This window comes from Diceros bicornis, chromosome 2, assembly GCF_020826845.1.
Source record: "Diceros bicornis minor isolate mBicDic1 chromosome 2, mDicBic1.mat.cur, whole genome shotgun sequence".
Classification (NCBI taxonomy): Eukaryota; Metazoa; Chordata; class Mammalia; order Perissodactyla; family Rhinocerotidae; genus Diceros; species Diceros bicornis.
Window position 1 is genome coordinate 21,935,031 of NC_080741.1, and position 14,764 is coordinate 21,949,794.

Genomic DNA, 14,764 nt, shown 5'->3' on the forward strand with positions numbered 1-14,764 from the left:
CTCTGGAGCCGAGGGAGAAGCAGGATGTGGGCAGTGAGGGGGAGGAATAGCCTCCCCTTTTTTCCTAGAACACTATACAACTCTGGGTCTGTGAGGATTAGGGGGAATGTGGCGCCATTTTGCACCTTGAAAGGAGCCTAGGAGGCCACATACTGGGCATAGAATCAGTGCCTCACAGGGCCAGTGGCCCTCATTTAGCTTGGGAGTCAACGTGCAGGCGAGGACACTAGAATACTTATCCTTAGCAATGTGAACACCCACTGAAGAGTCTCAGAAATAACTAGAGTGGTCCTTGAAGGGAATACCAAGTTCTCAGTATTTTCTAGGAAGAGCCACAAGGCCACAAAATCAGCTATTGATGCTGGTGTGATCTCACTTGCACCCACAGGCCTGCCCAGGGGTGGGGCATGGCCCAGCTGGTGGCTGTGTCTGTCTCAGCTCGGCCTCAGTGGCACGCAGTCTGGCAGAGAGGGCACAGGGTGGTTATGCGTTTATCGCCTGTCTCCCCCAGGTGAGCAGGGACCATGTGCTTGTTATTTGTCACCATACCTCAGTGTCTAGAAAGTACCAGGAACATAAGAGGCACTTAAAAATATTTGTGAAGGAAAGAAGAGAAGGAGGGAGGTGGGGGTGTCATAACAGCATGGGAGGCGATCCCTACCCAGGGAGATAGGTCTCGCACGTCAGGTAGCCAAAGTCGGAGCCGTCACAGTCCTCCACGCCCTCGTGCCGGTGACCGTCTCCACAGTAAGCCCGGTGACAGCCTGAGAGGACATAGGAAATGAGCTCTGAGAAGGGGCAGGGGTGGGACAGACCGGCCTCCGCCTGTAAGGACTGTGTGGCCCAAAGGATCCACCAAGAGCGTGCACCGTCTTGAACAGGCCTCCACAAAGCTTCAGACGCATCCAGGGACTGCCCCTCAGACCCCCAAATCCCACACCGGAGAATATGGAGACCCGGCCTCCAGCCCAGTCCTGCCACTTACTAGCCGGGGGACTGTGGGAGGGCCGCTTGGCCTCTCCGAGCCTCCATGTCCTTATCTTGAATGTGGGGCACGGACACCACTTCCCCCTCACAGACCACTGTGAGTTCCCGTGAGGTGAGGGTCAGGAGACTGTGAGCATCGGGCACAAGTGACGGCCATGATGGCTCTGGTCTGTCTACAGAGACCTTCCAGGGTGCGTGACCCTGTGTCCTTGGGGAACCAGATGATCTCAACAGGGTCTCTCACAAGGGGAGGGTCTTGGAGAATGGACTTTCATTTTTACTGGGCTTCAAGACCCCATTAGCTCCTTCCTGCTGTGCGATCTCCTATTTGACGGTGTCTCCACCAGGGGCAGAAGGGACTCCAGGCAAAGCCAGCATCCTGGGATCACCATCCCGGGAATTGTCGTGGGCAGTGCAGCTACCCTGAGAGAGAATCAGGGGCTTCTCAGCCCTGGGCCCACCCTGTGCACACCTTCCCCTCCGCACCGTCATCCTTCCCTTGAGCTTGCGGGCAAGGAACGCAACTGTGCATCTACACAGCCCCAGCCCTGAGCCGCGGCCTGACTCCTCACAGCAGGGGCCTAAAAATAATTCAGCGAAGAGATGTTGAACCCTTACTACACCCAGACAATCCATGCACATGGTAGCTAACAGAATCTCTAAAGATTTGAGCAGGCAGTACTGTCATACCCATTTTTCAGCTGAGCAAAGTGAGGCTTGGAGCCATAAACTGCCCCCCCCCCACTTCCCGAGCAGCCTCCTCCCTGAGCCCCAGGGTGAGCCGGTGGCTCCCAGAGCCTGCATTCAGATTCTGTTCTGTCTGACTCTGAAGCCCATGCTCTCACCTCACCTCCTGCTTTTGTCACTTGATTAAAAAAAAAAGAAAGAAAAGCAAACCCTCCAGCGTATGTTGCCTGCCCATCTCAGGAGCATCCCATACTCTGGCCAGCCTGCTTCCCCGAAGAAGGGCTTGGCTGCTAGGGCTCTGGCTGGAAGAAGTGAGTCCTGATTCAAGTTCTTGGCCTCTCTTTTCTGCTTTTCACTCCTGCATCACCTCTATCTTTCGATAAAAAATGTGGACTGGAATGTGAGTTTTGCCAAGAAGTAGGATTCGGAAAAAAGGAGGGCCCAGTGGCTTCTCTGGGGGCAAGATCCTTGACACCAGCCCCCATGACATGCCTGGATGCAGGAAGAGTTAACATTTGGCCTGAATGGGGAAGGTCATCCCCGCAGCAGCAGGGTACACCCACCCCTCCACTCTCCCCATCCACCCCAACCCCTGGCTCTAGAATGGTTCCAAACCAGCTCAGCTGGTGTCCAGGACTTGCCCTGACCCCACCCCCATGGCAGGTCAAGCTCCAGGCCGTCCTGGGCTGGGCCCCACTTACTGATGCAGTCGTCGCCCACATCGTTGTTCCCATCGTCGCACTCCTCACCGGGCTGCAGGATCCCGTCCCCGCAGGAGCCACGGTGGTCTGCAGTGTAGTCCACAGGGTAGAAAGGGGTCAGCTGGCCAAAGAAACACACCACAGTTACCAGGGACGGCACACCAGGCAGGTCGTTGGCACTGGGGATGGGTTCTGGGTCCAGGGGGCACGAGGGGGGCAGCCCTCAGCTTCCCTTGGGTGGGAAAGGCACTCCTTTTCTGTTGCCCGGAGCTCTGCAGTTGGCAGGAAGGCTGGGCCAGATCAAGATGGCAGCCTGGCAGTGCGGGGACGTGCGACCGTCTGGAACCTTGGCTCAGAGGGGAGATTCCATTTGGGGATCAGGGGCCTGGAGAGCTGCTCAGAAACAGAATGAGGAAGGATGCTCAGCCCTTCCATGGAAACCGACTGCAGAAATCTCTGCACCAGGCCTAACTGTTGGCCTTCCCTCTCTTTAAAGATGGGTGGTGTATGTCCTGAGTGCCCGCCTCAGGTACCTGGATTGGGAGCCAGCCAAGGCTGTCCTTGAAGTAGAGAGATCTCTGGTCTCTGCGGAAGGCAATGGCATTTTGGGTGTTCAGCCTCTCAAGCTCCTCCTGGTTGTCCACCACAAAAATCTGCCAGAGAACACACTGGTGAGGATTCTAGAAAACCCCTCTCCAGGGATCAGGGGAAAAGCCGGAGGAGGAAACAGAATCTCTGTCCTTGGGCTGGTTGACAGTGGGAAGGGGAGTTTGCGTATGACGCTCCAGTGTTCCTCCTGAAGTACAGAGGAGTGCTTGCCTCCCACATCTTCTCAGTTCAGTTCCTAACGTCTGAGTTCAAAATAAAAATATCCATGATTTGCAATTTTCAACATTTAAAATATTCCCAAGACTTAAAAAAAAAATGGCAATGTCATCTAATCAAGTAATTCAACATCTGGAAATGATTCTTAAAAAAATTCTTATACTCCAATGTGCTCATGACAGTGTTATCTACATTAGTGAAAAGCTTTGGAGCACCCTATAAATATCCCACAACAGGGCACTGGTTAGTAAATTGCAGCACAGCCACATGATGGATGGATGATTATGCATCCATTCAAACAGTATTTACGATGAATTGATGTCCAGGGTTTACTTCAAAATAATCCAAGGGAGCATGGGCAGTAGTGAGTAGGGGTAAAGAGGAAACAAGATTGGCCGTGAGTTGATAATTGTTGAATTTGGGTGAAGGGTACATGAAGGTTCATTACACTATTTGTTCCACTTTTATATTTATTTGAAATTTTCTTTCTTTTTTTTTATTGCGGTAACATTGGTTTATAACATTGTATATTATTTTTTTTTTTTTTTTTTTGGTGAGGAAGATTGTCCCTGAGCTAACATCTGTGCCCATCCTCCTCTACTTTGTATGCGGGATGCCACCATAGCATGGCTTGATGGGTGGTGTAGGTCCCCACCTGGGATCCGAACCTGTGAACCCTGGGCCGCCAAAGTGGAGTGCACAAACTTAACCACTATGCCACCGGGCTGGCCTATTTGAAATTTTCTATAATTTTTTTTTTTTTTTTGTGAGGGAGGTCAGCCCTGAGCTAACATCTGTGCTGATCCTCCTCTTCTTGCTGAGGAAGACCGGCTCTGAGCTAACATCTATTGCCAATCCTCCTCCTTTTTTTCTTCCCCAAAGCCCCAGTAGATAGTTGTATGTCATAGCTGCACATCCTTCTAGTTGCTGTATGTGGGACGCGGCCTCAGCATGGCCAGAGAAGCGGTGAGTCGGTGAGCAACCGGGATCCAAACCCGGGCTGCCAGTAGCAGAGTGCGCGCAGTTAATCGCTAAGCTACCGGGCCGGCCCTAATTTTCTGTTCTTAAAAAGACATAGAAAAGACTCCAAAATGGACCCACAACCGAATGGACAATTTGATTTTCTTCTTTTGATTTTCCCTTATTTTCCAGTTCCCCATAGTGAGTGAGTACCCAGTACAATGCGGGAAATAAGTTACACCAGAAGACTTTTACAGAGCACCGAGAGGATCAGGGGAGAGGTCCTAATGGATGAGCACCTCAGCTTTCGCCCAGAAGAGCCTTACCACAGGAACTCGCGGGGAGCTGGGCCCGTACACGGATTCCCCGTAGGAAGGGTTATTCACATTCACTGAGGTTCCACAAAGACATCTTCCAGGAGGCCCGGGAAATCCTCTTTCCCCTTTGGGTCCCATGACAAGTTGTCCTACAAAGCAACAGACTGCTGTGTTACTAGAGCCAAGGAAGAGAAAACCAAACAGCCCAGGGGGATGTGAGCAATCTTCCCGAAAGAAAGAAGGTTGAAGTCCACGGTATTTCAGGGTAGGCCTGGGGGAGAGGTTCAAAGAGACACTTTTGATCCAAGATGTGGAGGAGGTGATGTTCTCTGCAGGTCCCTTAACCATGCTAGGTGTTGCAGTACCTTTCCCAACTCTCTTTCTCCTTCCGCTCTCTGTATACTTTAGAGACCAGACAGATAAGCATTCTACTTCCCAGACTCCCTTGCATCTGGAGGTGACTATGTGTCACAGTGTTGGCCAATGCAAGGACTGCAGTGGGAGAAAGGTGAGCATCTGGGAAAGTCTACCCTGATAAGGGAGAAACATAGCTGATGGGAGACATAGCTTCCTCCTTCTTCTTGCCTTGAAGACAGACAAGATGTCTGGTGCTGCAGCAGCCATACTGCAACCATGAAGTAAGAAGTATGAGAAAAGAAGCCAACATGCAGGAAACACCAGGGCCTCATGGGGCCCGGGCCCCCGAGAATGACACTTAGAGGCTGAACCAAAGCCAGCCACTGTCCACCTCTGGACTTCCTTGTACGAGAAACAACTTTGTTTAGACCGTTATTAACGGGGACCTCTTGTTAATGAACACATTGCTGACGGATGACTTTTATTATTTTTTTACTCATTTTATTTAGTTTTATATTTAAGATCTTTACAAAGGAATTTCTGAATTTGGCTTTCTTTGATTTCTTCTGGAAGAAAATGGAATGTTTGAAAATGCTCAGCTTATATATTCTCCCTTGGTCCTGAGAAGAGTATCCCGAAAAGATATGATGGGGAAGTTTACTCTCTGCAGTGTGGGAGACCTGGTAGAGGAGCAGTTCTCACCGAGACTTTTAAAGGCCGTGATGCTCAGGCCACACCCCAGACCAATTCCATCAAGACTGCTGAGACTAGAACCCAGGCATCCGTACTTCTGAAAGCTCTCAAGATGATTCCAGTGTGCACCCAGGTTGAGAACGGCTGATCTAGGGAAATGGTCTTTGCACAAGCCATTCCACCACGAGACAGTTCTTCCTTCGCCCTCCCTCCCTCCTCCCCAGGGGCCCCCTAGCTCACTCCTGACCTGGGCTCAGACGTCACCGCCTCAGGGAAGCCTTTTTGAGTGCTCACACTCCGTCATGTACATCTCAGATACTGTTTCTTGGTTCCCCATGCCTTTTCTTCACAGCACTTATCTCTGTTTGTGATTCTATATATTGTGAGATTATCCAGTCAAGGTCCATCTCCCCCATAGAACGTAAGCTCCACAGGGCCGGGTCGGTGCCTGTTTTCATTCACCAGGGCTTGACACACAGTAGGGGTCTGGTACATATTTGATGACTGAATGAATGAATGCAGACTAACTGGAAAGAAAAGGTCTTCAGAAAAGTCCAGAAGTCACACTCTGATTGGCAGAAAAGTGCTAGAGTGAGAGCCATCAACGGGAAGAGAAGAAAAGATGGGGACTGAAAAAGGAAATAAGTAAGTACCCCTCCTCCTGGGAAAATAAGGGGAGTCTGGAGACCAGCCAGTCGTGGGTTTCAAGTTGTATAATATCTGGGGCAGCCAGCACCTGGGGACACAGTTTGCAGGTCCCAGAAGGGCAGGAAATAAAATGACCCCAGGGAAGCAGCTGCAGCTGGAGGAGGAGACCCCAATGGGAAGACCCCCACAGCCTGAGCCTTTGTGGGCTGGTGGACAGGTGTGTCCAAGGTCAGAATGCTGCCGGCCTGAGGGGATGGGAGGCTTGCCAACACCTTATAGCAAGTAATGGTTGTTCCTTCTAACAAGAAATGTGAACACAAGCCTGTGGGAGGAGCTCCAGTCTTGTGTTCTGATATTTTCAGCAGCGCCCAGAGAGACAGAGACTCCACCAGCCCAGGATATTCTGGGTAATTAAACACCCAGGGAAACTGAGGTGGCAATGCTCTGTAACCAAGGACGTGAGATTGGCATTGGAGCAGCCTTCCAGCAGGCTCTGTGACCCCAACGACTCCTCCAGGACCGTGGCCTCAGAGAGATTCAAGAGTTTGTCCCATTATCCAGCTAATTAGTGGCGAGGCTGAGATTGAAATTCATGTTTGACTTGACACTATGCCGTTCAAAAGACAAACGTCCAAGAATATTGATGCTTGCAGGAAGCTGGCAATCCCCAGGTACCACGCTGATTCACTTATACCCTGTCTGGGTGCAGGAAGGACTCAGCCAAATTTGTAATTTGGTTATTGCAAATTACATCCTAAAGGCATTTTGCCTTTATTCCCTCCCCCACCCCCAGTCCCTCTTTCTCTGTAACTTGGGTAATAGAAAGCTCCACCCTCCCCACCTCCCCCAGCACCATCCCGCCCCACTGCACTGGGCACCAGAGCCAGAGGCAGCCTCCCGATAGGACAGGACGACAGGACACGGCAGGGCGCCTGCTTCCTGCCACCACTGCAGTTTCCCTGCCGCTTCCTCCCAGCTGTCGGAGGGCATCTGTTACCCCTGCCTGTTTCCTGCCAGGCGGCAGTGAAGGGCACAGCAACCCGAACTTCCCCACCTCGGCCTCCTGGAGCTCATCCGGTGGGCCTGGCCTTTCCACCATCTCCTGCAGCCAGAGGACCCTGCTCTCCATTTTTTCCAGGGAGCCTCCCATCTCCACTGGCTGCTGCAGGAGGAGCAGGTCTGAAAGGGGAAACTGGGAGAAGGCAGAGGAACCGCAGCACAGTCCCCATGCCACCCTGGCTCCCACTCTGCCCCTGCAGAGGCTGCGTGGCGGAGTGGGAAGGTCTCAGGACCAGGAATCACAGACCGGTTCTGACCAGGTGTGGCCACCAGTCAGCTCTGTGACCTTGGGGAAGTCACGTCTTTCTGAGGCTCTAAGTTATTATTTACAAAGGGAGGACTGGACTAGACCAGAGAGTTTAACCTGTGGTCCACAGAGCCCGAAGATATTCCCAGATGGATTTGGTGGGGGTTCTGAAACTCTGGGAATTAGTGTGCAGAATCTTGGGTGTAGGTAGACACATATTTTTCCCTGAGAGTGGGTTTAGGACTTTTATCAGACTCTTAAAGCTAGTCTCAGGAATTGCTTTGGGGGCCTATTCCAACTCTTGATGATCATCCAACTGGTCCCAGATACAGGGAAGGTCTCTTTTAAACCACCCCCCTTCCCAAAACACATTTCCAGAGAGCAGGATTATCGCTCCATTTTCTTTAGCCTCTTCACTCTGGAAGTCTCCCAGAAAGAAAGTGACTCCAAGGAAGGCACAGAGAGGGAACATCAGTCAAAGAGATGGCCGCATCCTGCTTGCCTGGTGTGCAATAACCTAGGTGGGACAGATTGAGAGCCAAAGCAGCCCAGTGAGCACCTGCCGTGCAGTAAGCCAGGTGGGACCAGCCCCGCCCATCCCACCTGCCAGGTGCCATGGGGATGCCAAGCTGACTCAGCCAAAGGCCTGCCTCAGGGACTTGCCATCCAGAAAGAAGAAGAAACACATCTGCAGAAAAGTTACCAGTGGAGGGGCCAGTGCAGAGAGGCAATGTGCGACTGGGGCCCCGGTGGAGGAGACCCATCTGTTAGGGACCGTAGAAGGCCTTATTGAAGACAGGGCTTTGAAGGAAGGAGAGGATTGTGTTGGGTGGACCAGAGGATGACAGTATTGCCATTTCAGGCCACGTGGACCCAGAGAAACTGTGGGAACATGTTCCAGTTCTGCAGAGAACAGTGCGTCCGCTGGAGGGCAGAAGGCAGTCTGGCTGGGATCTGGCGGCAGATGGGGACATGGGCATACTCAGCTGAGCAAGAAGGAGCTGGAAGGCCAAGAAGAGGAAATAGGACTACACTGGGCCTGCTAAAGGGATGGGATTGCAATCAACCAGAGACAGACAAGACAGAACAGTGGGCATCCAAGTGACCTGCTGAGGTGTCTGGGCCCTGTCCTGCTCACCCAACTCCAGGCCCCAGGAGGGAACCAGGATTCAAGTCAGAAGAGGGCTGACCTTTACAAATAGATACGCACAGTGAGACCAGTAAGGTCTTGGTTTGCCAAGGACCTCCCTATGCATCTACCTGCCCCAGCCCCCGGCCCATGCCCTCTGGCTACTTCTCAGTATTGCGAGCCCCTAAGGACCCTGAGGGCCAAGAGAGTCCCTTCCAAAGGCAAAACTCCAGCTCAGGCCATGCCCTCAGTCTCTGGGGTTGGCAGCTCATGGTCATGGGGCTCACAGGGAACATTATCTGTGCCAGAACCAAGGAGGACGAGGACTAGTTGGAAGGACCCCCGTCCGGCTCATCCAGTCAACTCACAGAAACAGATTACGAAGGACAGACACACGGCCTGGGCTGCATCTCAAATCTAGTTCCCTTAACACAATAGAAATAGGTATGGCGAGATAATTTATTGGCAGGCTAATTGACATTTGTTCTCCCAGTATTTCCTCCTCTCCCATTTTCAAGGAGGTAGCAAGGCTGTGCTTTCTTGCCCTGGCTAAAACCAGGTACTATTTGAAGACTTCTGCTTTTCTGCCTTATGTTCTCAGAAGAGAAAAGCTCCCAAGAGGGATGGCAGTGTATGAGGAGTGTAAGGAGGGAGGGAACTGGAGGATGGAAGAGGAGGGATCGCCCCGGACAGGGAGAGGATAGGGACCCCTGTATCCTGGAGAAGGGATAAGGTCTCAGAAGGAGTGGTTTTAGGGCACTTCTTGGGGAATTGACCAGGACTCCCAGTCTTGGGAATGTTCTGATACCCAAGCATGGCATGAAGATGGCGGTCACCAGGCCCCCACAAACAACATGGCCTCAGACAACAGGCATTTCAGAGGTGAACAGGGTAGATCAAAGGCTGGAGGGAACTCCTAATGTTTTTCTGCCATAAATCCCCAGCCTCTTTGCACAATCCTTTCATGGCAGTTGAAGGGTTGAAGAGAACATAAATAATGCCTCAGGTTGAATTTTCCTGGCATCCTGGCAGGTTAGAATCTCAGAGCCAGCTTCAATTTGGTTTAAAGGATCTAACAAAATATGATACTTCTTGAACACCCCATGATTTGGTTGCAAATATATTCCCATAAACACAGAGGGAAAAAAGTGCACTGTGGAATTTTAATATGCCTTCATTTTCTTTAGAAAATTAGAATAAAAATTTTGGTCCATTTTGTATAACTGAGGACAAAGAATCTTGCACAGTCAGTGAACAGTTTCTTGGACCTAGAGAGGCTGTGTTTATATAGACGATGTGCTATGAGAGGCCTTACTTGAGCTGGCAAAGGAGCAAATGAAATAAAGGGCTTAGCTCATCAAATTAAACAAGGGAAAACAAAGTCACAGTGTGGCTACGCCCTCTTCAATGGTGGATTTTGATTTTTTTTTAGTGATTTCTTTCTATATTCAATGCAAATCAATAGAGACTCTTTCATAACACTGTGTAAGATAAAAAAAATTTGCAATGTTCTCTTTACATCTAGGTTTAAGAGAATTGCTTGGAGCCATGAAATATTTTTCTAGAAAAAGGTGTTAATTGATGAAATATGTGCCTGTTATTTCTCACTTCAGTTATAAATGACATCACCAGTGTAATTCTTTTTTTCTTTTTCTGTTTGTTCTCTAAAATGCTGAAACAAAGCCAGAATGATGTTTATCTCTCTTGTGTAAAAGATGAATGAGCCAAGTTGTAAAGAAATTATAAATATATCCAAGTGCCTCTGGCAGTATCTAACTCAAAACACAAGGCAGACCTCTGCTGGCATCTCCTGTGTCCTCTCTGGGGAGGCTGGCCAGGGGTGTGACACTGTAGATCAAGTGAAGCAGTGTAGCTCTTACCTGCTGATGGGGGACCCGGGGGTCCTGGGGGACCTGGACGGCCAGGTTGACCAGAAGGCCCAGGCTTGCCTGGTGGGCCCATAACTCCACTATCTCCTTTCTGCCCCTGACAGAGAAAAAGCCAGAGCCTGTTATGATAGCATGACATGGCAAACTTCCTTCCCCATTTATCTCTAAATCAGGGACACCTTGCACCTTGGAGCAAGAGCCCAGGGCAGGATGCAGCCCCAGATGTCTAGACCACCAAGCTCCTAAAAAGCTCAGGGCAAGTGACATTTGAGATGGTGATGGTTGCAAACGTGCAGACATTACTTCTTGCTCTGTCCTGGAAATGTGGCACACAGCAGCTGAAAGGAACCAATCCAACCCACTCCCCCTACTAGGCAGATGAGGAAACAGAGGCTCAGAAAAGTGCAGGCATATATGCCACTCACCTAGCATCGAGGTGGCAGAGTTGGGCCTAGAACTCAGGCCTTCTGCCTGCTCGTCAGGACCATTTCTATTTCATCACAAGAGCTGTTTCCATCCAATGACTTCCCGTTGCTCTCAGGATAAAGACCCAGCTCCTTACTTCAGCCTGCAAAGCCCTGCATGGCTGGGCTTTCTGGTCTCGTCCAGTCCAGCCTTTTAGTGTTTTTGGTCTTCAAGAGCACCATGCCTTTTACATCCCTCCTCAAGACCCTTTTCACTGCCCCAAACTCCTCTCCCCTCCCCTCTCCCTAGTTAACTCCCTCCCATCCTTCAGCTCTCAGCTAAAATGTTACTGCAGCAAAGCCTTCCCTGACCTTGCTAGATTCAGTCAGCTCTCCCACAGGCTCTCAGAACTTGGCCCTTTTTCTTCACAGCATTTATTCCAGATCATGACTATACCATTATTTGTGTGGTCATTTCATCAATGTTTCCCTGTGAGACATAAGCTCCCTGTGGGCTGGAATCTGTCTTGTTTACCTCCCTTCCTCAGATTAAATGAGGGAGGAGGAAGAAGCTGACAACACAAGAAGGAAGCAGTTTTGTTGAGCTGTAAGTCAGGAGACCTGGGTTTTCACGTTGGCCATGAGATCCTGGCTAACACATGTCATTGCTTTGTGCCTCAGTTTTCTCATCTGTAGAATGGGGACAGTAAACACACACATGCATAGGTTTGTTGTGAGGCTAACAAAGATCTCAGAGGTGAAAAAGTGGCTTGCCCAGAACCAAGGGCTATGTGGGGCAAGCTGATTATCACAGCGACTGGCTCCGTTGCATCTTTTTCACAGACTTAGAAAAGTCCTGGTTTCTTTCTTTCTTTTTTTTTTTGTGAGGAAGATCAGCCCTGAGCTAACATCCATACCAATCCTCCTCTTTTTTTTTTGCTGAGGAAGACCGGCCCTGAGCTAACATCTATTGCCAATTCTCCTCCTTTTTCCCCTTTTTCTCCCCAAAGCCCCAGTAGATAGTTGTATGTCATAGTTGCACATCCTTCTAGTTGCTGTATGTGGGACGCCACCTCAGCATGGCCAGAGAAGCGGTGCGTCGGTGTGCACCCGGGGATCCGAACCCAGGCCGCCAGTAGCAGAGCACGCGGCACGTAACTGCTAAGCCACGGGGCTGGCCCCAGTCCTGGTTTCTTAAAGAGAGGCACACCTGCAGCTATAGCCATTCCACATGGGGTGTCCTCTTTGCTGCCTGCATGGGAGAGTCAACAGCAAACATTCTCCCATCAGGGCTGCCCCTAATAATGACCCCAGACAGCAAGGCTGGTGCATACTGTAGGTTCTTTCCCCAAACAATTTGCTAATTGTCTGCTCTTGCCCCGGGCCTAACCAGGACAGTGATTGATGCCCTACGTCTTTGGCCTGGATCCCTTTTCTACACTTGTCTCTTGGCAGGCTTGCTCCCCTGATGAAACATAATCTTCCCCACGTCTGGGAAGCAGGCATGCTGGGCACTCCTTCCAATCACAACGGTGACATGTGACCTGCTGCCTTGTCAACATGGCCCTGGGGGCTCTCTCAGCAATGTCCAAGGAGTTCCTAAACTCTTAATATGGGACCCGTGAGGTCAGAGTTTGTTTCCAATTTTATCCTGATGGAGGGAGTTCGTAAGCCTTTGCCCAAGCTGAAGCATTCCTTGAGGTAACCAAGATGGGTCCCAGAATGGCAAAGGAAGTCACACCGTCTTAATATAGCCACAGTTAAGGCTTGTTTTTCTAACAGCCATGTCAGCTGGCTATGAGCACAGGAAGTGCCACAGCTTGAAGGAGCTGGAAATGTTCCTTAATTCTGACACCAGCAGTAATGGAATATTCTACTTATCAGTCATCTACTCAGAACAAGCCATGTCTCTATGAGCAGAACTCACGGAACAGCACTTTCCAGGAAAAGCATTCTCTATTCCTTTACTGCCTCAAAGATTCGTGACCCCTTTCAAGGAGGTTGTTCTGTCTCCTTAACTAAAAGTTTTACGGTAAAGTCAGGAGCTGCGTTCTTGGATCTTCCTGAAGGCAGGTTGTGAAGCATGAAGGTGACAGAGAGAAGATGAGGTGTGGTGAAAAGCAGGTCTCAACTCTATAAGTTCTAACCCCAGCTTGTAAGTGGCTTAGCTGAGGGGTCCTGGGCAGGTCACTCCACTTCCCAGGTCCTCAGTGTTCTTGTGACCAAACAGAGGGAATTGGATGAGACGCCTCTAAAATCCTCTGGGTCTGAAATCCTAATCTCCTGAAGTCCCTTCTGTATTTCTGCTTCCAGGATTTGGATTGACGTATAACCTCCAGAAACTCTTAGCACCACCAGCCCAACAAACACTCACTATATAAGACTTTACATTAGGAAATTGATTCATGATAAAAAGAAAGTACCACAGCAGACTTCCAAGGCTAACAACTCAAGTATCTGCTGACTAGAAAGGCACTGAGGGTTTGGAGGACACTCAGGTGGTTTATAACATCTTGAAGAAAGCATCAGCACATTTCCCTAACTTCTCTGAGCTCCCAGACATGGTTCTGGTGTAGTTTTTAAGATTGTTCCAACTGAATCATTCTCAAGAGGGTCAAGAAATAGCCTTCTTGGCTTCAGCCCTCACCAGGAAAAGACAGACACTGCCCAAGAAAAGAACTAGAGGATAGAAGCCAACAGGCTTCTTGAACCCTAAGCATAAAAAATTATGGACGGAAATCAGCAGTAGGGAAGAAAAATGATTTAAAAAAAGATTTTCCCTTTTTTCCTTTTTTATCTAAGCCTAGTTTTAGGAAATTCGTATCTGTGGCATCATTGTGAAGCCAAGACCATGCCACCCATTGTAAAACTTTGAAAATTGAACTGGCATATTGTGACTTCAAAAGTAATTGTAGAATCTGAATTATCCAGGTTGGAGCCTGTGTCATTCCTAAATTCACTTGGAAAAGACCAGAATTGGCTTCATAGCATTATCATGGTTCCAAACCCTAGCTGCACATTAGAATCACATGAAGAGCTTTAAAAAAAAATAATAACCCATGCCAGAGCTCCAGGTCAATTATACCAGAGTCTTTGGGAAGTAAGACCTAGGCATTGGGGATGATGAGAGGCAGAGAATCTGTGTTTAATCAGCCCCCCAGCTGATTCTGATGTAAGCTAAAGTTTGAGAACCTCAGAGATCAAGCCTAAGGAAAGAATGGAAATACCAGAATGGAAAAATCTTTGTGCCCAAAGATGTTTACCTCTCAGCATTATATGTAATTTGGTTAAACCTCTCTTGTCTAAGCAATCTATTGCTTACTCATTTACTAAAATCTGATGCAGACATTTAAAAAAGATATTTAAAAGTACTTAATGAATATCTGCAATAACAAGAAAAATGTGTAGATTGTGATTTTAAGTTAAAAATTTAGGATATAATAGGAATATATTAGATATCAAAGAAACAAACCACTAGAAAGTTCACAAAAGAAATAATACTGGAAGCAAATATACCAAAATGGTAGCAGTGGTTCTGCATGGATCTTGAGTCTTAGGTCTTTAGACGATTTCCCTCCTATTTTTGTGAATTTTCTAAGTTTTCTGTAATGATCCTATATTACGTTTATAATGAGAAAGCAGGTAAAAAGCCAACAAACTGACAACCAAAAAAGTAGAGGGGCACATCTCTCGAGACTGCCTGTCCATGACAGCAAAGATGAGAGGTTCCCTGAGGCCCTCAGGACGGCTCTAAGCCAGCCAGGGCAAGTGTACCTTCCTCCTTCCTCCCCTCTCACATCACATGGTTTGACACAAGGGCCTGCTGACCAGGGGGACTTCAGAACGAAAAATTTCCCTAAC

General features: G+C 49.2%; 1 protein-coding gene across 1 annotated transcript in view; it reads right to left on the reverse strand.

The window, feature by feature from the left end:
- COLQ (collagen like tail subunit of asymmetric acetylcholinesterase) overlaps positions 1–14,764 on the reverse strand; it is a 38,267-nt gene that overhangs the window by 2,315 nt on the left and 21,188 nt on the right. Inside the window, exons 12-16 of the mRNA XM_058550397.1 lie at positions 10,491–10,596; positions 4,487–4,626; positions 2,909–3,028; positions 2,376–2,496; positions 662–764 (exon numbers count right to left, since the gene is read on the reverse strand). Coding sequence (XP_058406380.1) covers positions 662–764; positions 2,376–2,496; positions 2,909–3,028; positions 4,487–4,626; positions 10,491–10,596 — 590 coding nt within the window. The remainder of the gene's footprint in view (positions 1–661; positions 765–2,375; positions 2,497–2,908; positions 3,029–4,486; positions 4,627–10,490; positions 10,597–14,764) is intronic.